General features: G+C 46.7%; 1 protein-coding gene across 1 annotated transcript in view; it reads left to right on the forward strand.

Annotated features, from left to right (window-relative positions):
• LBH (limb bud and heart development) overlaps window positions 1-3,176 on the forward strand; it is an 11,113-nt gene extending 7,937 nt beyond the window's left edge. The window contains exon 3 of the mRNA XM_021390869.1: window positions 742-3,176. Coding sequence (XP_021246544.1) covers window positions 742-933 — 192 coding nt within the window. The 3' untranslated portion in view covers window positions 934-3,176. The remainder of the gene's footprint in view (window positions 1-741) is intronic.

Raw genomic sequence — 27,408 nt, forward strand, 5'->3', positions numbered from 1 at the left:
GGGGGGTGAGGTATTGCTTTGCATCTTGAAGGGCTGGGGGATAAGGAGATCCTTGTTCTTTGCGCTGGGGTGCATAATCCTTAGCTATGCCCTAGGTACCTCCAGCCCTAAGATATGCGGTCCCGTTTCCATCCCTTGGTTCTGTCTCTAACAATTCCACAGACCATCTTCCTGCTGAATTTCACTGCTGATGGATAGTAGCTGTAGCATGCAGAACACTGCCAAAATTCAGCTGAACTTCTCGTGCTGACTGTTTCTGCTGCCTAGGAGTGACACCAGGCACAGGCCCTTGTTGTGAGGGTGAGTGCTGCTCTGGTGCTGTGCTACCTTGTGCCTCCTTCCCCTTCTGGCAGCAGTGCCTGGAGCACAAGCGTAGCTTGTGTAGCTTGACTGGCAGCAGGAAACAAGATCAGATTTGCAGATCAAGATAGCTCAGTTTGCAAACTCATGAGCATTCATGCAAAAGCTGTGGTGGGAGGGGGTGAGGCTTTTGGGTAAATATCCAAAAGCAGGTGCCTATTTGAGCCTTATCCAAGCAAATGTATGCTTTGAAAGCTTCTTGGGCAGTGCTGATTTCAAGTTCTCGGAGACTGCAAGAAGTTGAGGGTTTTTTTCCCATCACCCAGTTGTTTACTTTGTGTCCAGACGAGTCCACCCTGAAAACCAAGTTTTGAGAGTTGGATGTTAGCTAAGACTGCTTGAGAGCAGCTCCTCTCACAGGCTGTTTCTTGGCTCTTTCAGATTTTCCCCGATCCTTCTGACTTTGACTGTTACTGCAAGCTGAAGGACCGCCTGCCCTCAATCGTGGTGGAGCCAACGGAGGGTGATGTGGAGAGTGGGGAGCTGAGATGGCCGCCTGAGGAGTTCCTCGTCCAGGAGGAGGAAGAGGAGGAAAGCTGTGAAGATGCAAAGGAGGACAACAAGGAGCAATAAATGGCATCTGAGGAAAGGCAAGGGACTGCACCCTTCTGAAGGAAGAGCCACACTTTTTTTGAGAGTCTTTTTAAAGAAAAAAGACAAGTTCAACTTTGCACCTGCAAGATTTTAGTTTTTTTGTATTCTCTGTATCGAGAACTGAAGCCCTTGGTGTCACCAGACCTTCTGAGGAAGGAAGGAAGTAACGCAGAGAAATGTTTGCTGTTCTCGAGATCACTATCTGTATTTTTCCGAGGTGGAGGCAGCAGTGAAGTTCCAAGCACATGGCGGAGGGTGATCACCTGAGGGATGCTGGAGGGGGGAGCTTGGGGATGGGGAGTGCAGAGGGAAGCCAAGCAGAGCAGTGTTCAGCTGGGAGCTGCCTCTGACCATAAGCCTGAGAACAGAGCGGTCATCTCAGATTTGCATTTCCTAAAGCTTCCATTTTCTGTGTCTGGAGGTGGAAGGGTCTGTAGCAAAGCATCACTAAATCTCTAGTGCTGAGGGACCTGTAGCTTTCCCCGGTTCAGCACCTCCTAGAGTCAATTGAGCATCTGTAGGAGTAGTGGGCTTCTTGCTCCTTGCTCTTGAGCCTGTACCAGTCACTTTCCCAAAGCTATCTTCTCACCCTCTGTTTGCCTTTAGACCTTTCAGTGCTGAACAGCTGTATTTGCAGGGTAATGTTAGGCTGCTGCTTGTCATCTCTACTGCTGCAAGGCCCTAGTTGATCTTGCAGGTGGTTAGCATGAGGTAGTGCAAATTTGCTGTAAAGACATCCGTTTGCAGCATGAACTAATGTAGATTTGAACACGTGGATTTTTCTCTCCTATTTGCCAAGGCTACTGTGGTTGGTCTTGTCTTGTTCCAGTGCCCAAAGCTGGAGGGTGAGGATCACACCTGCTTGCCTCAATGTCTTTGAGGCTGTAGGGTTTCATATCTCAACTTGTTGGTCAGTGGACTTGTGAGGGATGGGGACAGGCTTGGCTGCTCCTGCAGGGATCTGCAGAAGGGGAACGCTGCCAGACTGGAGGTAATATGAAGACTAAACACCAGACTGTGGATTATCAGGGAGGAGGTGGAGGGGAGCTCTCTGGGGAGTGTTAGCCTGAGCATCCTGAGACAAGACATCTGTTTTGTGGGAAGGATGAGATAGATGTTCATGGGTGCTTAATGGAGTGCAGACTGTTTTGTAAAGTCTGTGTTTGGGTCCTTCTCGCTGTATCCTGCTCCAGTGAGGAGCAGTCTGTCTCTGTCTGGGGAGGAGGGAAGTCTGCTGCCAGGTGGGGTAACCCACCATTTTCCTGGAAAGTGATGCTCTTGTGGCTTTGTGGGCCAGCTCAGGGAGCCAGTCGCTCTTGGAATAGGATGAGAACAGTTACTACCTAAACCAAATCCGGGGTCACAGAAGAGTAAAAGAAATGTCAAGGCCTTAACCAAACTTTCATAATAATCCCAATGCCACCCTCCTTTGCTTGTAACAGGTTCCATTTTTAAAATCTATTTGAACATGTGTATTTGTATTTTTAATACCTCATGAGTAGTTGAACGCTGGCAGGGGTTGGGAACTGCTTTTAACATATTAGCAGGATCATTTTAGTCTTGTCTTGCTTGTGTTTTAAACATAATGGCAATAACTCTTCAGCTCTACTTAACTGTTTCAGGCAGATAGGAGTTTGGAGATGAGCTTGCACAAAGCAGGAGAAATTCAGTGTTCCTACACTGCAGCTGGTCTTTACTCGAGCCTTGCAGGCCTGGTTGTATTCTCCCTGCCTGTCTGGGTGGATGGTTTGTCACCAAGTGGTCATGATGTAGTGATACCACTTTCTCTGATGGATTCAGCTGTTGTATCTGTAACACTTGTTCTAATCTTGCTGTCTTACCTGAATGAGCTTATACTCCTGTATACCAGCCAATTGTCCTATTTCTAAGTGTTACTCTCAGTCTGTACCACCATGTCAAAGCTGTATATCAAAGATATTATCATTTGGCAGCAATGAGATGGCAATCCATGGACTCAAGACCTGCTGTCTGCCCTAAAGACTTGTGTATTTCTGTCTGCATCCTTTTGTGGAAGTATTGTGTATATTTCTATTTGTTGAATGCATCTAAAGAACAAAGCACTCCAGTAAAACTACTCCTGTTGTAGGATATACATTCTATATTTCTGTAATTCTTTTTGAGCCTCAGGGAGAAGCTAGCATTTTTTTCAAACTACATTTTTGTCACTGTGACAGTTGTAAATAAAGTTTGAAAATGCTTTCCAAACATACTGGCTTTGTTCTTACTAATGTATGGGTTTGGATGGTCAGCTTCCCAGGTAATGACCAGTCCTCGTTTCCGGTATGAAGTGTGCTGACTTGCAAGGTGAATGTAAATACCGTGAAGTATCATGTCTGTCAGGTCGAGGCTGTCCTTTGAACCTGGGGATGCTTGTGCTCACCTCAGAGCATGCCCTATGAGATGATGATCCCAAATCAGCTTGGAGGGTGTGGGGCAGCATCTTTACCTTCCATCTACCTACAGTTGCTTATTGCTGTGTGAAGGGCTGCAGCAAAGAAATGTTCATTTTTTGTCCCAAAATTTCATTTTGTTATCTTTATAACTTTATATCTCAGAACTATAAACGTTATACGTTTATAATTCATATCTAATGTCTTGACTTAACCCTGCAGAGCATGGAGTCAGTCATGAAGAGGTGCAGCTATTGTTAGCTGTGCTTAGTAGTATTATGGTACCTGTGCATCTTACCTCTCCTGAGCAACGTGTGAAGATGCCTTGCTGTCTATGCTGTCAGGGCTTCAGCCAGCCTATGTACATTGTCTGCTTTGGCCATTTTGGGTCTGCAGGACAACTCTGGAGCAATCAGTTACGCTTTGCAGTGTACCTGTAGTTGTACGCTACCATTTGCAGTGCTGTTAGAGGAAGATCTGGAAGAACCTGCATTTGAGTGTGGTTTTGAGCCTGTTTGGTGTAGAAATCTGACCACACTAGGATTCAAATTGTATACATAATGGGTTTAAATTCCTCACTAAAATGAGGTGACAAGCAAATGCCATGGAATACCCATATATTTCAGATACATGGAGAGAAGTTCCTGTAATTTGGCAAGTAACAGGCTCTAATCTTGCCTATGTAAACGAGATGGTTAAATTATACTAATGACTCTCAGATTTAATTCTTGAACTGAGGGCATGTTCAACAAAGATGAATTGTATTCTACTCAACCCTTATGGATATTTTATGCTATAGAAAAAAATGCAATATGTATGGAGCTTGAATCTCCTGTTCTTGAATTAGCCTCTAGCTAAGGTGCCTTGGTTTCTTCTCCTCCTTGGGTATAGAGTCATTTTCTTCTTGTAGAAGAAGCTGCAGCACTTCTGGGATGAAGTACTGCTCTCAAACTTTTAATATACAGAATGGTTGAGGTGAGAAGGGACTTAGGAAGTCAGCTGGTTCAACTCTTCTCAAGCAGGGTGATATGGAGCAAGTTGTCCAGGACCTGATCCAGATGACAGTGTCTTCCCTGGTCCTTGGCTCCAGCTGTTATGGTCAAACTGGAACTTGCATCACCAAATTAAAACTATTTTGCTGCTGAATGAGTGGCCCTGAGGGCACCATTGTGAGTGGCATAAGGACTTTACTTTGCACATAGAGCAATTTCTTTCTGTTCTTACCCTCTTCTCTCCTACCAAAAGCAGTACCCTTGGCTGTCATTTATACTTCATGTGTTTGTTCTCCTCACAACTTTGCCCTATAATTGCAAACGGTGATACAGCAAATTGTGCACTGTTGCCCTGCTTGGCTCAGTCTGTTCCCTCTTCCAGACGTTTGTTATTTTTGGTGTGTATCCACTTGTTTGGTATTATTGGAACACGTACTCACCTGAAACACACTGTGTAAGTAAACTTTCGGTATCTGGGTGCGGGTAGGTGAAATTATTGCTCTGCAGAACAACAAGGATAATCTGCTGTCACTAGGGCATGCGGAGCGTAATGACTGTCCAAGGCAGCTCCTTACTGCAGGTCGTGCTCTGGTGTAACCATGTTCCTCCTTGCCTCTGTGAGTGGGAGAACTAGTGTCACCATTCCATTGCCAAGCGAGGATGGCCTAGGCTTTCTCCTTCCCATTCTGGACCCTGTATGAAGTTTGCAGAAGCTGACGACAAGAGTTTAATCCCCATGGTTGCTCTGTTTTGAGATGCCCTGAAATAGAATAAAAACCAAAACAATATCCTTCAGGATGTTAACATCTGGAACAAAATAAGGGAATGTGGCAGGCAGTGCTCCCCAGGCCCTCCCAGAGAATGCCAATCAAGCTGGCTCTTCCCATCGCCCGGATGGGAGAAAAATCTAATCTGAAGGCCAAACATGGTGTGGTGGCTGAGCTAGTGCCTGGCCGGGACGTGTGAGGTGGTCATAACAAAAAATAAAAGCTTGTGAGTGTTGTTTGTAGTCAGGGGAAGAAAGCAGTTTCAGGCCCAACACCGCTGCACTGGCAGGAGAGAGCTGAAGGCTTGGGCCTGGTGCAGCATGAGAGCCAGTCCTTACAATGAATCTACAAGGCCAAAGAGCAGGCTTTGAGGCAAGAGATGTACTTTTTGTCATTTCAAATCAGGCTTTATTCTGCCAATAAAGAGCTTTCCCCCCAGCCCACACTGTCATCCCCAAGGGTCTCTTTGTGCTTTTTCCACGCTAACACAACCCCCCGGCCTCACACCTGGGCCCAGAGACCTGCACTTCGCACCCGGGCCAGGTGAGTGGGAGCTGGGGCACAGACCCCGGGTGTCACAGCAGGCAGCAGTCACAAGTGAGGCATGACAATGTCAAACACTCTATTTTGAGAGACTTGAGGGGTGGGAGCACTGAGCGGGGAGGGAAGCCACAAAGGAAACATGCACTGAGCATTTGTTCACTGCCAGCACTGTAACCACACTGTTACTGTAGCAGCGACCATCAGCTTCATCTGATAAAAATAAGCAAGGAAGTCAAGTGTGCGAGAGGGAGAGGATGTCAGAAGCCACGCATTAAAATGCCACAGCAGCCTTGCTTTTATTTTCAACACCTCCTTCTTTATTCTGCAGTCAGTGAGCTTGGTGGCCAGGTATTTCCCACAGCATGCTCTGCAGCAAGCACCGCTCTCCCAGGCGTCCTGTGCTGTGGGTTTCTGCATGGCTGTTGGGCTTGCTGGGAGCAGCACAGCCAGACCCACGGCTCTACTGCTAGCTATTGCTCCTGCAGGCTCCACAGGCTGATGCTCTCAGTTCTGCAAAGGTGGAGTTGGCTGCAAGCTGCACTCATGGAAGAAAAGAGGGTGGAGGAATTTCAGGTGTTTGAAAATCTTCCCCACAGGTTGTCTGCATCCAGCAGCCTCAGCCAGGCAGGCTGCCATCAGCTCGACAAATATTTGCCGAGCATAGGCCCTCCTGCACTGTGTTTGACGACTCTTTTCCATGGGGGTGGCTGCTAGTGCTGTGGCTGGCAACTCTGCCTTGGATGCTGCTTGTGGGGTGATGACTGACCCCTCCTATCCTGCTTGGGGATAGGATAGTGCCCTCCTGGTGTCCTGTGGTGGGATGGTGAGCAGGCTGGGGTCAGGTGTCCATAGAAGCTGCAGAACTTGCAAACAGTAAACACTCTTGCAAATAACCTTGTGTGGGAAAACCCTTTGCAGCACGCAGAGAGCAGTGTGCTTGCAGGATTTGCCCCTCAGCCCTCTCTTCTCCCATGCCTGAGAAGCGTGTTACCCTCCACACCACCTTCTAAGCAATTGCTTTAATCTCTTAATGCTCCAGCATTGCCTTTGACACCTCTGCAGGAGGGGTGAGGCGTGGGGATTGCAGCAGGTGCTGGAGAAGGTTTTTGTGCACAAACCCACTCTGCAGGTGGGAGTACGGGTTTTTCCGGGGTCTGTCTGCCTTGCCAGGCTGATCTGCACAGGGATTTTGATCCCCTGCTCCAAGACAAGGGAGCTTTGTAGTTTTGAATCTTGTGACCTGTCTCCCTGTGGGACATTCACCTGAGCTAAAACAGGGTTTGCCAAAATGTGCAGCACTAAGATATCGGTTCCCAGCAGGGTCCTGCTCTGGATATCTGTCTGCAGCGATGGCCAGGGCTTGCAGGTGTCTTACGGGGTGCACATAGCCCTGCCGTGTGCCACTGAGCACGCCCAGGGTGTCCTGGCCCTTCCCAGGGCCTTTCTGCATTGTCCCATGTATTTTGGGAAGACCGCATTCTCCCAGTTTCACTGCCAGCAGTGTCCTCCTTGGTTTCTCCTAGTAGCGTCTGCTGCTGCTGCAGGGGTAAGGGATTCCTCTGTGATCTCTGCCTTGCTTCATCTGAACACCTAAATCTCTGTAACTGCTAGTGACCTCTGCAAAATATTTTTGGCCACATCTCCTGTGAAATATAACATCTAACAAGTGAGCGACCAGTGCGTTCCAGAACCTTTCTGTACCTTTCTATCCCAACAAACCTCGGACACTTATCTACAGAAGAGGTTGGGTGAAGTAGCCGCCAACTTTGAGGAAGCTTGGTAAGAAAAAAATATCCAGAGTCACTCTGGAGAGATGCTTTCTTTGAGTTTTGCACAGGAGGCCAGAGAAAAGCTCCCAGCTGCAAGCACCAACACCTCATGTCCTGGCAATGGGCTCATCACGCACAGCTGCCTTCATCTTAATTAAAGCCTGGGAGTCTAGCCTGAGATAATTGTTTCGTCTCTTCCTGTACTCCACAGAGGAGGTAAACATCTCCAGAAGATGATTCATGTTAACAGCCTATCTGGAAAGAATGACTTCTTGGAGGTCCTCCGGCTCTAAATAAAGAGATTTAGATAACCAGGTAGTTTGCATGCCTGGCTCTCAGGTAACTGAAGCTGAACTCACCCCTCATTTCCCTTGTGCTCTTGCATTACAGGATTTGTGTCTTTGTGTGTCAAGGCCTCTGTTTCTGTAGCATGAAGGTGTTGATCCACCCACAGTGTGCTCAGCTGGGCCAAACCCTGTAAACTTCATGTTCCTTGATCACCACAAAAAAACCCCACAAACCAATAGAGTGTTGGTGAAATAAGATGAAACAGAGAGAAAAAAAAACAACAAACGGTGACTGGGAAGAGAGAGAGGAATATGGCAAGAATGTGGAGAGAAGACGGTAGGGGCAGAAGGGAACACTCATACCAAAATCTGCAGTAGATCCCATTGACTCCAGAGAGACTTAACCCCACTGTGAATGCTGGACATGTGCTTAGGACAACCTAGTACTTGATCTAGCGGTTGGCAACCCTGCTTCTGTGGCAGGGGGGTTGGAACTCCATGATCCTTGAGGTCCCTTCCATCCCAAGTCATTCTATGAGTCTATGATGAACATTCCCCGTCTTTTGGCTTTGGCACTGCTAGAGAGCCTGATCCTGGCTGCTCCCTCCACACATGGGTTCCCTTCCCAGTAAACTTCCAGCTATAGATGTGCCTTTGGCCTCACCATTGTCTGTCTGTATGCATCGTAACAAACACCGTCTACTTACCAGGAATTCATGGCCTGAATTATTCAGGAAGAGTTGCTCTTTCCACTCTAATTTCTCATACGAAAATGTGGCTGGCTTAAGTGTTTCTCTTGAGCATTTTTCTGTTCTTATATATTCCAGCCCAGATGCCGCTGGTGATGGCTCACCTGTGCAGGCTGGCTGGATCTAATCTTTCTGTGATTTCTCCTTTGCCGGAACCTTGCAACTGGTGGTAGCAGATGTCCCACCAGGGAAGAATACAAGGGGACCAGCAGCGAGGCAAAGGAAACAGCAGCTTCCCCTGTTTCCTCCCTGAATGCAGGCTTTGTAACACCCCTTGAAGCATTTTGTAGGATAAAGACCCGTGAGCAGTGGTAAATAACAGATTGCCACTTGCTTTCCAGCCAGCTGCAGATGCAGCAGAATGTGCTGATCTATGTGCAGTGAAATGCTCTGTGAGCAGAGCAGATGAAAAACACTGTGAAAACACAGTAGGAAAAGCATCATTAGCAAGGATGGTATTTTCACTTTGTGTAAGTCGATGCCCGTGTAGCCATTAATAGAAAGAGAATTGAGAAAATGATGCCTCTAAAGTTTTATTTAATGTCTTGCCTGCTATTTTCTATACTATATAAAGACCCTGCCTGGAGCTACTTCAGTGAAACTATTTGAATGCTTAACATGAGGATGTGTGGAAGTGTTTGCAGGTTTAGGGCTCGTTTTCCTTGCTCAGCTGCCTCACTTCTCCAGACAAATGTCAGCCTTGAAAACTGAGTGCCAAAGTTCCATCTGTGACCGAAACAGAGTGAAAGACCATGGCAAGGATGGGTTACTGGCAGGAGCTGATAACAAGCTAACTTTGCTAATTACTGTTTTTAAAGTCCAAAGTCACTGGAAAAAATGACTAAAGTTACAGTTCACACACCAACGATGAGAAAAAAGCTGACTGGAATGTCTGAGTCACCACCCTGAACACTCCTAATTATAAGGAGATACACATTTTATACGCTGCAGTACATATCACCAGTGTGCAGAGATGCTTGGAGGAGCCTGCTGGCTATTGCTTTGGGTGCTGTCTGCCAGAAGATTTGAGGTTGGGTGACATGACCCAGTGGGCTGTGGCAGAGGGTCGTTTTTTGTGCTTTAAAAAAAAATAAGTTAATTTTCCTGTAGATGATGCCATGAAGATGCCCTCTCTGTAGGGTGAGCCCATGTCCGCCCTCCCTGCCCACTCCAGGGTGGGCAGAGCAGCAACTGCAAGACCAAGGTAAACAGTGGCAGTGCGGTCAAGGGAAAGTGAAAGAAAACTTCAAGGCACAGTTCTTCCTTTCGGAGAAGCATGAACAGATCAGGACTCTTCAGAGATGAGCATAAGCTCAAGTTGAAGCCTCAGCAGGACCTAGCACTTGGTTCCAGGCTGGTTCACATCCTCTGCCTGATCCCATTTGCCTGCAAAGGGGCCAGCCTGCCTTGCATGACTTTACGCACACCTGTGTTCAGGGCTTCTGCCATCCCTTCATATTTTCAGACTGCCACTCATCTTCCCAGTCCAAATTCAGGCAGTGTACAAGAGGATGCTGCTCCAGTGGCTCCTGGCCCATGTCCAACTCCAGTGCCCAGAGGCATCTCAGGAGGCTGCACAGGCTCTTCGACCATCACGTGGGCTCCTTTGGATAACCCCAGAGCACCAAGCACATGGGCTCCCACATGGCACATGGGTACAATGCCAGTCTGTGCAGAAAAGCATAAAGGTGTCCTGCCACCAGGCGACCTCCTGCGGTGCTGGTCCTGAGGAAGTGACAACCCCTGGGACGAGGTGTGCTGATGGTACTTTTCCTGGATTACCTTTGCACCCATGTGACTGAGCTTTCTCAACAAAATGTGCAAGCAATTTAAGAGCTGAGGCCTCATTAGAAAAAAAAAATGCTGAGCTTGTGACAGGTAGCTCATGTATCGAGCACGATTACCTGATAAGCATAGAGCTTTGGAAAAATCCAGCATGGAAAGGGTTAAAAGCTCAGTTGCGTAATTCCTTTAATATGTTGTTTTGTCATAAGCCTGTATCATAAATGGGCAGGAGTGGTGGGAGGCGGTGGCAGAGGAGGAGGACGAGGGCATGGATAAAAGGCTGCTTATAGCCTCCGCAAGCTGAGGAGGGTGAATGCCATAGCTCATTTGCTGGGTGCTAACTAACGTCATTACCTATTTTTTTCCTCGTGAAGTGGTAGTGTCTCACCTGTGGTTTGACCTTGTTCTTCTTTTGTTCAGAACCTGTCCCCTCCCGTTCACCTCCTCCCATCGTTCCCTCTCTGGGGATGAGAGAGATGTTCCTGTGTTCCCTGGGGGTGTGGATGGAGCAGTCAGGGGGCTGAAGGAGGTTGTCCATATATACTCAGGAGGAAAAAGGGTAATTTATGACTTTTGGACCACAGGTTTCCAGCATGGAGGCTTGTCTCCTCCCAGGCAGACCTCAAACCCTCCTGCTGCGCTGGGCATGCCACCAGAATTCCTGCAACCCACAAGCAGAGCTGTCCAGTGAGGACAACATTGCATTGCAATGAGGGTTTGTTGCTTTGTGGGGCTTTTGTGTGTGTGTGTGTGTGTGTGTGTATGTTTGTTTTTTTGTTTTATTTTTTTCCATGTAACCTTGAAGGAAAATAACACATTCATGTTTTTCAGAGCACTCTATGTAGAGCTGGTGCCTGCTTATTGGCACTGCTGCTGCCCTCTGGGAAGCACTCAGACATGGGCACAAGCAGGAGGGCTGGAGGTGTGCTTGTGCTTTCCAACCAAGTCCTAGAAGAACAAGGAGAAGGTGACAGCAAATGCACATGCAGGGACACACTGGTGTGTAGGAACACCTCAACATCTTGTGTTTGCACAAGAAAGACCCCCAGGTGTATGTGGGGTTGTTGGATTACCCAGCTGCCTAGCAAGAATTTCCCCATAGAGCATGGTGCTGGCAGGGTAAGGGGGTTTGTGGGGTCTGCCCTATGTTCCCTGGGACATACCTGAATATGGCAAGTCTGGTTTCTCTTGGGGAATTAAACTAACTGGTTTGAGTGCCATAGGAAAGAGAAAGGGTAATTGGCCACTGGAGGTGTCTGCTACCTCCATTTTGGGGTATTGATTTGCAAGCCAGGGAACGGTGCAGAAATCATTAAACACAAGCTGGGAGTGTGGAAAGGAAGGAAGGCTTCAATTTAAAGGATGGCTGTGTCCCGAGGAGGGAGTGCAGGGGCTGATATAAAAATAAGACCCAAGGGCACAGCTGAGTGCTGTCACACCCATGTTGGCTGCCCTGCTCCCTGCAGTAACAGCCTCCTTAGGAAGACGCATGAGGAAAAAGGAATAAAAAGAGAACTGGGAAATTCTTGAGATTCTTTCCAATGGAAAAAACGTCCATTTATTACTCAGTGTCAACAGCGGCGGACACCTGTGTTTAAACACCGAGCGGCAAGTGGCAAGCCAAAAGGTAACCAAAAGCCTCAGCTGCACCCAGGCAGGTTTGCGGGTGGCTGCTTTATCTGGGCACCCCCCCCATCTCTGTCTCCAGGCATGGTGGGGCTGGTGTTCTGCAATGAGAGTTCAGCTATGGCAAGACTGGCAGCATCTGTGGGTCAGGAAATGCCTGCAGCCTTGCAGGGCATGGTCATGCATTCCTCATCCAGACTGTCACCCTGCCTCCCTCCTGCCCCCTGCCTCCCCCAGACTCTTGCTTCACTCTGATATGGAGCAAGCCCTGGTGCTCGGTGTTATGCCCGTGTGGGAAGTCAGGAAGGAGGAAGAAGCGAGTTGCCCAAACCTGTGGGGTGAGTCAGTGTCAGAGCAGCATCCTGCTGGGTTGTGTGCCAGTGCTCCTCAGCAGGCACACGCAAGGACATCTGCAGTACGTTGTGAGGGGTGAGCACCTTTCCCTGGTGGGAATGCCAAGCCCATGTGGTATTGCTGCATGGACATTTTTTGATCAGCCCAGCAGAGTTCCTGCTTCTCCCTCCGCCATCGCTCCCACTCCCAATCCTCCAGCCTGACAACAAGGGGACTGAAAAGCAAGGTGAAGCACAAGTGAGGTCCTAAACAGGCTTTCATCTGCTCTCTTCCTACCTTCTCTCAAGGTATTGTCCACAAACAAACACCAGAATTTGGGAAAGAAGGCCCTCCAAACATTTTGTTTTCCAGGACCTGTGCAATGGTGAAGTGTTGGTAGGAAGCCACTGCCATGTGATGACACGGTCAGGGCAACACCTATTTCCCATCCTTCATTCCTTACCCATTTCCTGTGTGAGCTTGAGCAAGCTGCTTACCTTCTACATTCATTTCTTAATTAATGCTTAATTTCAACTTAATTTCTACTTGCGAAGAACAGAGGTAATAATACTGGATTCCTTCTGTAAAATGTGCAGAAGTGCTCCATGTGTGAATGCATGCAGGGATGGTCAGTGACTGCTGAACACACACCTCTAGTGACTGCTGAGCACGTACCACGCTGTGGAGCAGTTGTGTTGGGTTCTTTAGCTCTATTACTGCTGCTTTTCTTTTGGATGCTACATAAAGAGCTAGGTAAATGTATGGCAGTGGAAAAAAAAAAGAAAAATTCTAACGCCTCCCTTCCCTTATGTGTTATCTCCTTCTGGTCTGTCAGCTTTCTGGGACAGGGCCCAAGCTCTATTTGTCTACATGGAAAAGGTCTTACTGATATGAAAAGATGCTGTGTCTGATCCCTTGCTCTCCCTCCTCCCAGCAGAGGCACAGTTCTTTCTGAGTATGGGTTTGTATGGGCAGGGTCATATTTTTTGCTAATAGAGTGGAAAACAGTTCAAGCTTTTTCTAGCATTGCCGTGTCATTCAGGGAATTATTTTTTCCTCCAGTTTCAGCTGACCTTCTGGAAGAAGTGCAGACCACTGTGCTTGCATGGTGCTTGGCATGGTGTGGCCAGAGCCAGTCCTGCCCCTCAGCTCTGCCATAGCAATAACTGTCAGAGGATAAAAGGCTTCTGCCACACAAACAGCACTGTCAAACCCATGAGAAACTCAACCTGCCGCTTCACTCACTATCCGTAGCTCATGTTACAGTGCCAGACCCTTCCCAACCTGGCCTCAGCACAGAGAGGGCTGTGTTCTGCACCTTTACATTGCTTTCCATCAGGCAGTGTCAGCTTAATTCTTTTTTAACCTTTTAAAATTCAATTATATAACACTTTTCCCCAAACCAATCCACTAAGCAGCATCCGCTAAACACTGCATAATTCAGCTTCATTTGGTGCCTGTAATGCTACAATTACTTTTCAAGGCTCATTTGTTTCAAGGTCTTCAGGCTGTAAAGTATGGGAGTGTGGTTAGCTGATTTTCAGGAATGTCTGCGCTCTGGCAGGGGAAGAGGGCTGAAGAAGGAAGGAACCAAAAAGAAATGCATGCAAATTCAATGACACGGCAGGAATTTTGTAGGCATTTCAACACAGTGATTCCCACAGGCAAAGAAATCATAATTGTTCAGGGGAAGTATGGATTTGCCAGTTCTGATGATTTTATTGGGAGCTTCGTAATTTCTAGAGTGTCCTTAGAAGCCCAGCAGCTGGAATCATCTCTTTGTCGAAGAGTCTCAGCTGCCTTATACTCAAAAAGGAACATTTCCAGCCTTTTTTTTTTTTTTTTTTTCCCAGAGAAAAGCTTGAAAAACTAAAGTAAATTGTAGGTTCAGAAACTGGAAGGAAAAGAGAATCCAGGTCGTATTAAAAGCAAGCAGAAAAACAACACAAAATGCATGATCAAAAGCATGCTCTCTCAGTGGTTTTTCTTTGGAAAAGCTCAGTGCCAAAACCAAACCTACTGCCATTTTTGTCTGCACACCAGATTTGCAGACAGCAGTGCTTGGCAGGCCTGGCCCTGGCTACTCACCCTGCAAAGGAGCAGGCAGCCTTCACTGGTTCCAGGGTGGAGCAGGGTAGATGCTGAGGCCCCACACTTGCCCTTCTTTCTTTTCTCCCCATTTTCTCCTGTGACTGTTATTTCTCCGGGTCACAGTCAGCCCAAAGCGTGTGCCTGAACACGAGTGCTCGTTGCTTTGCTATTGGCCACGCCAACTGCTTGTATGTTGTCTTTGGGCAATTCCTGCGGAGGTACCTCGCTGTCCAGCACAACAGGCTCTTCCAGTGTAGGCGGTGGTTGGATTTACCAGAGCTGCTGACACTTGAGTAGCGTTAGCCTTTGTGTAGCTGTTCAAAGAGGTGGATTGAAGGTGCTTTGGTAGGGGTAGAGCAGGCTGCTAACACTAGCATGGACAGTTTTTTGTCCTCCCTGACTGGAGGACATTCTCTACGTACCTTTCCTAGGATGGTGGTTATAAAAACCTGAGGTGGAATAGGGAAGAGGCTTGCCAGAGCTGGAAGGGGAGAGGCTGCCCTTTATTTAAGCAGTACCCCTCTGCATATAGCAAAAGGCAGTGGGCTGCTCTGTTAGAGGCCGTGAGTACATATAGCACCTTTCCATAGCAGCATCCCACAGCACCCTGACTCCCCTCAGGAGCCACGTAGGCCTCAGCGGCACAGCTGCGTCTGCCCTCCCTTTCTCACAGCTGTCTCTGGAGCAAGGCTGGAGGTAAATGTAGCCAGAGTGGGGGAGCTTCATGGTTTTAGAAGCTTAGTGACTACTGGATTAGCACTCTGAGGTTTCAGCACTTCTTTTGAGCATGTTTGGACTTAACCGAGGCTCCTGGTTGGAAAAAAAAAGAGCTTTGTCACAGCATCTGTTCTGCTTCGAGTAGGCTTGTGGCAACGAAAGCACAACGCCTCTTTCCAGCGCTGCTGTGAAACAGCGCTTGAGCTCAGCAAGAGCCCTGCTGTGTGTGGAAGCTGGGGATGCTGGACTTTTCCCACTGAGCTGCTGGTTGTCACAGGGGGATATGTGCTCTGCTTTCTCCATACCCTGCAGTTCTGCTGGTCAAAAATACAAACCTCTGAATTTTGAGTAGAGATTTTGTTCTTTTTATGTGTGGAAGTGCTGCGATTCTGCAAGTGACTTACCAAGCTTCTGCAGCTGTGATGTGAGGTACTGTTAGATGCCAAAACATGTACTGCAGTCCAGCCCTTTCTGCACTACTCTTGTGCCAGTGGATCTGTGGGCACAGTGGGCTTTGCAGAAGAGGCTTCTCTTTGGAAGCTGTGCCCTTTGTGCAGAGATTAGCTGTGATCCCATTTGCTCTTCTGCATTTCAGTGAAGTCTCTCTCTTGTTTCAGTGCCTGCATGATTCTATGAAATATTTGGATTCATAACAGGGCAAAAATATCTTACTGAAATCTAAGAGTGAAAATATTTCTGTTTCTGAAAGGACACATGTTGCTCTTGACAGAGTGAACTCTTTCTTTACATAGACAAAACCCCAAATGCCTTTTTCTCTACGTAGATATTAGCTTCAGCCTGAGGAAAAAAAGAACAAATCAGGGAAGAAGGAAAGTCGAGTTTCCTGCAGAAAGCCCATTGTTTATCTGTCCAGTAACTGCATACTAACTCCAGGAATAAAACAGCTGCTATCCTTGCACACAGGCAGCTGTCTTGGAATTTAAAGAGGAAATGAAACGAGGAAAGGAAACAAAAAAAATTAAAACATCATGAAGAAAACCATGTCAGAGGTATAAAGAAGCAGAAGTTCTCAACAAAGCATTACATGATTGCTTGGTAGGTCAGCAAATGTATAAGTGAAATTCTGGTTCTTCTGCAGATAATTGTCATAATTTGGAGACTGGATCTTTCTTACAGGCCAAGCTTTGCATGTGTATCTCATTTGCTTTAAAATGTCTTATCTGCCTTCATGCCGTTTGTGGGAGAGGCTGATAATCCATACAAAACCTGAGCCAGAAACGCAACCAGTGCTACGTCAATGCTGTCCTTAAAGTACAAACCCAGAGGAACTTCACAGTCTGGAAGGATCAGGTGGTCACTATGGCAATTCTGGCTACATGTCAAGTTGAAACAGGAAGTTTCACTTTGACACCTTGTTGTTTCATCACCTTTATGGAGTTTGTTCTTCTGCAACCCTAGGAGGAGCCAGTCTCTCTTTTCACAGGTGAAGAAGATAATGAGGGAGATTTTCTGGCGTCTCTTAGCCACCCTCATCTTGTCAATAAAAGGGCTTTGTCTTCAGCTAGGGCACAGTGTTGATACAAAGCTTTCTCCTGGCATGCTTCTCTTCCACCTCTCTCGAGTCCTCCCATCAAGAGTGAAACATCCCTATTTAATGGAGGTTCTGTGCAGTGCTGAAGAATATCTTCCTGAGGTAAATCCAAAGGCAGCTTTTGTTCAGGTTGTATCTGGCATATATTTGATCTCCTAGCTTTCCAGGGAGAGAGTCCTCCCATCTCCCTCTTGTGTCTTCCACCATCAGAAGGTGTCTGGGGAGGGAGAAGTGCTTTCAGTCATGTGACTGCCCCTCTCCACTCTGCTCCATTGGCAAGAGGTGGGAAATCACCAACTCCACTGCGTCTTCTGCCTGGTGTCCCCACTGCCAGGGAGCAGGGGTTAAAGCAGCCTGCTGGGATGCTCCTCTCTTTGGTTTCTTCTCCCGTGGCAGCCTTCCGACTGCATGGAAACAATGGGATGACATGTCTGCAGTCATGTAAATACTAATTCCCCTCTGAGGCTCTTGTACCAAACAGAAAGTACAAACAGACCCAGAAATTCAGTCCTAGTTCTGTTCCTCAGCAGAAGCTGCTCATGCATAACGACTTCTGCCAGACTTCTTCCATCCGTCTATATTTTTCCCTGAGCTTGTTGCTCGTAAGGAGGTCCTCTCCTACCTGGGACTAGCCAGCAGATGTTCTGTGGCCTGTCTTCCCTCTGGACATAAAATGATGCTCCATATGAGGATGGAGCTATGTGGGAGTTAAACACACACATAGTTAAATGAGAAATCTCTGAGAAACTGAGTGTCTTCCTCTCTCTGTCAAGAAGGTGACAGACTGAGAGCAAATCTGCTGAAAAGGAAAAGAAAAAATATTTGGAGAAAGAGAATTCTATTTTCACATGATATTTCCAAGCTGAGACTGGAGGAGAGAATAGAGGAGGCACGGAACTTGGGTGTAACATAGTGATCTGCCAAGACCTGTGGCAGCTGGGAAATGCATGCCTCTGGCAGGTGTGGAAGCCCTCCAGCTCTGGGTTCCCTATATTCCAGGCTCTACTCAATGGCTTCTGTGAGAATGGAAGAACTTTCTGCTGCTCTGCTGAGCCCTGTTCCTGCTATGCCTCCTAGCAAGTGCTTAGGGAGCTAAGAGCTGTTTTGGCAAGGCTGTTGTTACCCCATTAGAAATTTCTGGGAGAACTAACTCTGATTAGACCAGCTGATACTGGTACACATCTGTGATTTGAGCACACAAATCTGTTTGGTGCCAGATGAGGAAATGGGTGTGTGCTCAAATCAGAAGAACTGAAGAGATGGGCTGGATGTTAAAAAGCAATAACTGGACGGGATAACAGGACAAGAACTGAAATTTGTTCATTTGGGCAGATCAGACCTTGTCGGTAGTAGCTGGAAGCCTGGAGATTTGTCCAAGATTACAGCCAAGTCCCTGACTGTACCTTTCTGGGAAAAGAGTGACTTCATGTGTTGATGGAAACTACCACGCGCTCTCATTATCAGTACCTTATCAAAGTGTTGCCATGCCAAATCCTGGAGAAAATTGTACTCAGTGTAGAGAATTTTCTAGCTGTAGGACCAGCTGGCTCTAAGCATGGAAAGGGAGCCATAAGGTAAACATTCTCTACTCAGGAGAGCGCTGGAAAGTGCTGGGAAGGCAGCAAATGTGTGTGTTTTGGTGGTGTTTCTTTTTTTTTTTTTTTTTAACTTTGTCGAGATCAGTAGCAACAAATGTCCCTGGATAAGGCTGCGGTTGACTGGAAACAGGCAGAATGCTGTAAGGCTGGCACAAAGTGTGCCTTGGTGCCTGTGGGCAAGGAGTGTGATAATTGGTTTGACCTTAGGATGCGTGTGTGTCAGACAGGCTTGTGCTCGAACGCTGTCTGGTTTCAAGAGGCATCAGAAAGATGTGTTCAGAAGAGCCCCCCCGCTGAAAAACTATAGAAGGGTGAGCTGTAGTCTCAGTGGATGGGAGAATGGTTTTCTACTTCTTGAGTCTGTCATGTGCCACAGTTTATAAAAATAAAAATTAAAAAAAGGTTACACTGCTGGTGCCTGGTTCAGAATACTTATAACATGGGGTAAACCTGATGTTCAGAGCTTCTCTGCATCAGAAAGACAAGAGATGGCAAAGCACTAACCCCTTGCCTAGACTGGTAGCACCACCAGTGGTGAGGTATATCGGGGTCAGGGTTAAGGGAGTGAAGATCTGTAGCCAAAATGAAGTGCTGTGAATATGGCTGGCAGCTGCCACACAGGGTAAGGCAGGAGGAAAGGGAAGGGGCACCCAACTTGCTGTGTGGAGTCCGCAGCAATCCCAAGCTGGGGGATCTGCTCTGAGTTGATGCCATGGGCTGCAATCCTGCTGCTGGGGATCAGGGGAGGGGCTGGGGCTGCTGCATTTACCTTCACAACTCATGTCATTTCCCTGGAGCTCCTCGAGGCTTTCTGAGCTCATGCATCACATTATTCCAGTGACCTTTCCTGAAATGCTTTGGGCTTGGTATCAACACAGCCTACCTCTCTATATATTGAAAATAGGATTACTCTCCACCTCAAGAGGCAAATGGGAGTCTGCAGAGCAGGATTTAAGCCTTTAAGGCATTCCTATTTATTAATCTCCTTTCCAGCAAACTCCGGGAAAGACAGATAGGTGAGATACAAAAACACCCCTCATCAGTGGGGTGGGCTGTGCTGGAGTTGGGTTTTGGTGGTTGGGGGGATGATCTGGGAGTGGCATTGATGGTGTTGTGTGCATTCTCTCCTCCCCAGATTCACTCTGCTTCTTGGGTAAGTATACTCACTAATAACCCGTCTGGGGAGAGCGGGGTTTAGTGAACAAAGCCCTGTGAAAAGGGAGAGCCAGAAATAGAAAGGCTGTGAATATAGAAGCCTCAGGCATCACCTTCCTCTGCCTGGAAGAAGCTTTCCTTATGACAAAAGCAGCCTTCTGACTGGCTCTCGGATGGCCCCAAGCAGTTTTGGGAAAGCGAGGCCATCAGAGGCACTTTTTCTTTGAGGCGCAGTAAAGACCTTTTCACAAAAGCAGCAGCGGGAGAGAACCTGGAGGAGAAAGAGGGAAATAAAGGGAAGTTGTATCCAGACCATCCTTCTCTTTCTGAAACAGTCTTAATACCAGTCCTATAACAGCGCTCTGAGCATTCTCAAGCCCCGAAATCAATCCACAGACTTGCCTAAAGTTAATAGGAAACTGGGAACTGAATCCTGATGGTCTTGGTGAGTTAGCAGTCACCACTCTACCCAGGCAGACAGTGAGGTAGCTTCCAGCAGACATCACATCAAAGGACAGGTCTTTTGGTGTGGAAGACTTCAAAGCTCTTTCAAGGAAATTAGAACCTCCTACCTTTGAGTTTCTCTCACATGAGAAATCCACAGACTGGTTTGAACTTTCTGCAAGCCCCATGACGTGACCCAGGTAAAATTGGTTCTTCCACTGAGAAACCAGTGATAACTTTGGATGGGGGCCAGTTTGGACTATGTTTTGCCTACAGGATGTTCTGCTTGTACTCAGTCCTAATAAGCAAAGTGATGGGGCTAAAGAGAAAGTTCCCAAGTCAAAACTTCAGATGGCTGAAAGGGAGCAAAGTACTAATAAGAAAGCCTTAGAGAGAGCAGGTGGTCTAAGGCTCCTGAGTTTCTCATGCCCATGTTAAGGAGGTAGACACGAGATTCTCTCCAGAGAGCTGTGGCAAGTAGCAGAGGGTTAAAAAGTCAAAAAACAGAGGGAGTTCTGGGCTTCATTAAATGATACTCTGTGTAGCAAAGTGGTGCCCACAGAACACAATTCTGCTTCTGCTGAATGCAGTGACAAAACTCTCACCATCTTCGGTCTGGCTGGGATTTCAGCTAAACAGTTAAAAATTAGTATGTGTATGATGGTTCCTCCTAGGAACCGACACTTGTTGTACTCGAAGTCTCTATGAGCTTGTCTATGCCACTGGGCAGCAGTGAGTGGTTTGGGATAAAGGTATAAGGAACAGAGCATGTGTCACTCACTCACTTTTTTTTCCTTTTTTTCTATAATGTGCTTTCTGCCTTCTTAGTAAACCTGTCATTTGAGTCATTCTATTCTCTCTGTCTCTTCCTTTGGTTATCTCTTTGCTTCTGGTGAAAGTTATTTGACGTGCAGCAAGTCCAGTTCAGTGTTTCCAGCCTCCTCACCTTTGCTTGCCTTCCAGCACGATAAGCAGAGCTATCACAAGCTGGAGTGAAAAGCCCTCCCTGGGCTTTGAATCGGATGCTTTCAGAACAAGCTCCGAGTTCCTGGGAATATTTAAAACTGTATACAGGAAGGGGTTTTTTTTAGCTCTTCATTGACATTCCTGTGTTATCCACCTCTAGCGCTTGTTGCTTGCGTAGGAAGGAGAGTTACGAACAGTCCAGGCATGTGATGTTCCACTCACTTAACCCTGTCTCTTATCAGCACACACAAGGTTGCTGTTTCTTGTGGAGAGCTTTACCATTGCTGTTAGCAGCTTCTTTCTGCTCATAAAGCTGCTTTTCCTTTTATCCTGTTCCCTCCCTTCCCTGAGGTACTCATCCATCCCAAACTACAACTTCATTTTCTATACTCCTTTGACACAATGATAAGTGAAATCAAAGCATATGCAATGTGCAGGTATAAATACATGGGCAGATGAGGATTTAGGTTTTTACAGGACACGGGATCAAGGGATAACTCTGAAGGCCACAGTTTGCCTTGTGCATTGGTTGCAGACCACTTGCTGTGATGGGTACACACAGTTGGGTTTGGAGGACCTGACGCCTGAAAGAATCCTTGGGAGAGATGGAGGAAGACAGCAAGGCAGTGAAAAAAACAACTTAGGTATTTAAGAGATTAGATGAGCTGACAGAAATGTGGAAGATGATTGTTTACACACAGATACGTACACCAGGAAGAAAATTCTTTTCCAAAAATAGCTGCTTACACTTTATTTATAGACTTTTTCTTTCTTCTGAGACAAAGCAGAACATTTACATAAGGGGCAAGGAGAGGTGATGATGAATAACCATTTCTTGTGCAGACTGAAGTCCTCATTAGACCTGCCAGCAGGGATAGATGTCTGGGCGTAGCAGAGCACCAGAATTAGCCTGTATCATTTAACTGTCTAAAGTTTAAACTAGCAGTAGGCAGTCTTCTAGAAGTTCAGTGTTTTCCTTCAAAGCATCTGAATGAAAACAGGCCCGGTTTATTCAATCTGAAAAGTTTCACCCGGCAGGACCAAAGGCTTAGCTTGCGCCTGAGCTACATCCTTTCATTTGGGCTCCTGCTCCCACCCTCTTGATCAGTTCCCAGCCCTGCGATCCCTTCCCAGTGTGTGCAATGCTGATTTTGAGGGAGATAGGGCCATGCCTCTGTCTAAATTTTACAGAGGAAAGATGCAAGGCCCACAGAAAGTCTAAATCCCCACAGAGGGGACAAAAGCACCAGACTTTTGCTGTTTGGTCTGCACAAAAGGCCTTTCAGTTGACATCTGTGGACTTACGCTTAAGGCACTGATGCAAGATCACTTGGAAAACTGTGGGCAGAGCAGGGAAGTGGCAGTGCTACATTGCCAGGCCGTCTCTATGTGCTGCCCTGAGACCAGGGCTTGGACCTGCGTGGGACTTGTCTCCTTCTTGCACTGAACAGGGATTTCTGCTAAAATAAGGCAGCTGAGAGCCATGAAGCTGCCTTTCCTCTCCTGGTAGCTCACAACCTCTTGTGCTGCCCTTAGCTGTCAGGCAGAATATCCTTCATTCTTGTCGTCCAGATCACAAGTGCCACCACTTTGCAAAAGAGTCTTCGCTGCCCCAGACCCTGGGCATGGTCTGTTTTAAGAGCTGCAGCCTCCTTAAAGTAAGTTTTCTTATTCTCTGCACCAGTACTGCTGTTATTTTTCTCTGTGTTGTCCCGAGTGTACCAGTAGTCTCGGAGGAGGAAGAAAGCAGAGAAGGAGGCTGGTTATAAAAGAGAAGCCTTGCTCTCTGCAGTTGGCAGTTGCTGACAATGGGAAGAGGATGATTAGAGAAGGGCACGACTATTTAATGAGTTTTGGAAACGCGTCCTTTAGCTTTGTATGCATATATTTTTAGTCTCTGAGAGTACAAAACTAAACTTCGAACAAAAATAACTATGCACTTACATAACATCCTTGCCTACCAAGCTCCCACTGCTTAAGCACTCTGCAGTCTTCTGGAGCAGAGGGCTGTCAATCACACCAGAGCCATGACTCAGACATTTACGCACATCTCCACAACTCACAGTCAAGATGTGCAGTGTTTACACAGGATGCTCTGCACAAGGCATGTGGCAGCAGATGCAGGGCAGCATCTTAGCTCTGCCATCTCAAAGACAAAGCAGAGTGATTACCAGAGCAGGGAGCTGCCGGTGGGGAAAAGAGACAGGGTGATGCTTCCTACTTCTTTCCACTTGCCCAGACTGGGCAGGGGGAAGAAAGGAAGAGGGAAAGACTTCTATGGTTTCCTGGGTTTTACTTCTTTTAGATCTTCCTGAGCCATAGGCAGAGTTCAGACAGTGAGTTCTTGCTCTCTGCTCTCTTGCAGCAGGAGTTGCTGGTTATCCGATACAGCCCAGTTTCAGTGTCCCTGCATCCCTGCTGCTGCTGTCATCAGCAGTCCCAGCCGAGAAGCTCTGGAGCTGAAGAGGTAGGAGTGACAGCTCTCTCCTTGGCCCTCTGCCTAGGACGGAGACATATTCATGCTATGGAAAAGTTATCTGGCCACGGCCACGGCTTCACTTACTCCGGTGATAAACAGGGGAGTGCAGGGTCAAGGGTGTCCGTTCTTTCCATTTGTACTTTGAACAAGCATGATTACAGATTAGTAGCGTGTCATCCTTTTCTTCATCCTGTTTTTGGCAGCTGCGCTGTACACAGACGAGCCTGGGCTAGTAGGTGATACTGGTTTGTTTGCCAAAAGTAACATGAGGTTATGATAGCACACTTTGACTCTCAAGGACCAGTTCTGCTGAATATGCTGTTTTCTTTACACACCAAGGTGGAAAGGGTTTCGGTTAATAATAAATGACCTCCTCAGGGTAAACCTAGGAGTTTTTTCCTGACCATAGATGGCCACTAGATGCAGTAGTTATGAAGATCGAAGCTGGGAGAGCCACCATAGGGCGAGCTGGTTTTGTTGTTGTTTTTTTTCCCTTTTGCTATCAGGCCTTCTGGAGCTGAGCATCTCCTCAGCTGTCCTGTTCTCTGAGGAGAAACTTCTGCTTGGGGTGGGGGTATGTGGGAACTATTGGTTCAATGGGAGACATGCAGCGGTGCGTGTACATGTGCGTGCTTGGGAAAAGGCATTTACTGCAGTGCTGATGGATTCTGAGAAAGCCAGTGTTGGCCATCGTGTCTCAAAATAGCTCATGAAAACAGGCTGCCTTACACTGATTCCATACTCTGTGATGGAGATGTGCAGCCCTGAAATACAATTTGTTATGCAATTTATCAAAATAGTTATCCTCCAGGGGGTTTTAGAACCCTGGAAAGAAAAGAGGAGGAAAAAATAGGGAGCTGTTTTCTTCAGCAAGATAAATAGTAAATTGATTTCTGAACGCCTTGGAGTGACTTATTTGACCTCAGAATACAGTGGTGCATTTATAGAAAGGTTATTTTTTAACTCAGCTGTGTGGAGGGAGGTGCTAAAACATTCACGTTGTTAGTGGCCATGAAAAGAGTACCTTCAGATTTTCCATTTTCAACAGCATCAGCTTTGAATGTTGTTGTAGATGAAGTCTCTCTTGTCTTTCTCACAGAGAGGCACACACATTGCATGTAAAATTATATACATGGACTATAGTCATATATGTCAGGGAGAAAGCACAGTCTAGCAGATTGGCCACTAGACAGGTTTGCTTTTTATGTTACTGTTCTTCAGTCCATCAGACCAGGTGCACCACTTCCCAAGAGCCTTAATGCTCTGTCACCAAAGTGCAGAGAGCCTGTCCCGCAGGGACTGTGATGAGAGGATCCATAGCTGCTCTGGAGGTACCATCTCATACTGCAAGGCTGAACGCTGGTGCGTGTAGGTGCCATTACTCACTTTCCACTTGCTTTGGATTCAGCCACCAGCTTGACGAATCTCATGCTGACAGTTTCTACCTCCAGCTAAATTTTTCTTATTTAGAGGTGTTCAGACATTGCTGAAAAGAAAGATGGTGAAAACTCAGTGTTTTTTTCCCAGTAAAAATTCTAGCAAAATTATTTTATAGCAGCAGCTCCAATATTTGTACTGCTTGGAATTATGAAATTTGGTGGGGTCTGGTCTGTCTTCCAGCCTGGTAAATCTAAGTTTTGCTATGGAAAATCTTTAGGAAAAAAAAAAAAGAAAAAAGCAATTTGCATATACTCATGCAGGTTTTACAGGGAAATTCTCAGAAGATTTTATGTTCTCACAGCAAGCCCAAACCAAATCTGGATCCAGATACCTGAGATGGAGGCAGGAAGGTTCTCCTCCTGTGCTGTCAGCATTCAATCTGTTACTGCTCAGACCATGGTAAAGATTAGACAAAAAGCCCTGAGAATGTGCGTAGATGTACCTTCAGAACAAGGCCTGTGTATGGTACAATAAAAACACAAAGGGAGGGGCAGAAGATTAAACTTTCATTCAGTGAGTGATCACTATCCAGAGTGGGAATTGAATGTGGGAGGGGGGAAATAGTCTGTAATTGTGTAATTGATGATTATGTTGTACTGCCTACACGATGAGTTAAGGAGCACATTCCAGAGTATTTCGTGCTATATCCTCAGCAAAAGAGTTGTGTTTCTGCGTGGGCCAAAATGATTTACCTGACAGGCACATGCCTGAGAGATTTGTACAATAGAGGATGGCCTCTATGTTTCAGTAGATATAGGAATCTTTTTGCATGTGCAGACATGGGTATGCGTATTTATAAAAGCTGGTCCTGCAGGTACGTATGCAAGAGGACATTAAGTGTAAATGCTGGACATTATGTGTGAACTCTGTGCACATGTCCCATAACTCCAGCTAGTCTGTGTTGGACCTTTATGAAGACTCGTGTGTTGTACGAGTCTCACGTTAGCTGATTAAAACCATTCTGCCAGCTTCTTTTATACCTTCTTGTTGAAGGAAATTAACCTCTAAGGCCACTGGGAGGTCTTGTTGAGTATTGACTCCTGTAGCTCATACCTTTTTCTGCACTATTTGTCATTTCCACAACCTGGATTGATTTCAGGATCCAGAATACCTTTGCTATTGATTTTCCCAGGACCAAGATGTTGCTGTAGGTGCTTAACATCACTGCTGTAGCTGCACAACCCTAGGAATAAACTGCACCCATTTGTCCCAGAAGTTTTCCCCACCTCTCCAGCGCCCATCGCATCTAAGAAGACTTTCTGTTCCTGTGTAACAATTCCTAGGGTGGTCAAAATAGTAAAAGAATTTAAGTTTTCATACAAAAGAAAGTAACGTACTAATCTTATCCCTAGCACTTCATTATAGAGAGGAAAACAGAACTAGAACTAAAATGTAGTTCTCCCCATTGAGTAATACCTTGAGTGCTTGCCCAGGAGGGCTTCTTGAGGGCCAGGTGCCAACAGAAGTGACAAGTGGCACAAGATGCTCAACCAGCATCTTCTTCGTTTAAAACTCCATGTGACTGAATGAGCTTTTCTTGGCAGTAGAAAGGCAGATACGTGCTTGAGTCTTGTTTGTACCCACAATGCCATTCCTGTGTTCCTCTCTTTTTATAGAATCACTCTTGATTCTTTGGGCCTTTTTTTTTTTCCAGCTGTGGGGATTTATCCCGCCAGTTGGTCTAATCAGCTCCCAAAATTGAGTTATCATGGGAAGCTGTGCAGTGAAAATAACTCGTGAGAACCAAAAAGGAAAAATGCTTGGGACATCCAGGCTATTAATAAAAGTGAGTATTTCAGAACCCTGTGTAAGCTTGCTGCATCAGGGACACAGAAGTAGCTCCCTGTCCACCTAGGCACCAAATTTCTTTTAAGTGAAATGGAATGATGTCTTGGGCCGCATCCTGGGGGTTGTCCTCTTCTCCTGCGTAACTAGCGATAGGACAAGAGGGAATGGCCTCGAGCTGCACCAGGGGAGATTCAGGTTGAATGTTAGGAAAAATTTATTTTCCAAAAGAGTGATCAGGCACTGGCACAGGCTGCCCAGGGAGGTGGTGGAGTCACTGTCCCTGGAGGTGTTCAAGAAAATTTAGATGTTGTACGGAGGGACATGGTTTAGTGGGAAATATTGGTGGTAGGTGGACAGCTGAACTGGATGATCGTGGAGTTCTTTTCCAATCTTGGTGATCCACGATTCTATGATCCTGGGGTGCCTGGTTGCTCCAAGAACAGAAGCCCTCCCAGCCACAGGTCAGCTTGGCCTTTCATCCATCACTACCCTGCTTCTTAATGAACAACTTATAGTCTTTGCACTATGGGAGCAATAACTGAGCTAGTTGTAATGTTTTCTGTTTCACTTTTCACTTTGTATGTGTGGTGTGGCATTTCCAGGGTTTTTATTTTAACTTCTGCAGGCTTAGAAGTGAAGACACAAAGCACATCTTCAGCAAAGGAGCCCCTTCAAGGCAGTGCATTCTCCACCACAGCTTTAAAAAACACCACTTGCTGCCCTTCCAGCAGAGCAATGCTATAAATACATAAAGAGCCTGTTTTTCTGTGATCTGCATCTTCCAGTCAGATCACAGCCCCCACCCTCTGCTTCCCCTGGTGTTGTGCTGATGCCAGATCAGCAAATGTTCGGGGAAACAGGATAGGCCTCAGCTGTAAGCCAGCAATGTCATCTTGTGTGCTGGGTTGTTTTTTTTTTTTTTTTTTTAGCGTGAAACTCTGGAGTAGTGCAGCTTTTAAGTG

This window comes from Numida meleagris, chromosome 3 (genome assembly GCF_002078875.1).
Source record: "Numida meleagris isolate 19003 breed g44 Domestic line chromosome 3, NumMel1.0, whole genome shotgun sequence".
Classification (NCBI taxonomy): domain Eukaryota; kingdom Metazoa; phylum Chordata; class Aves; order Galliformes; family Numididae; genus Numida; species Numida meleagris.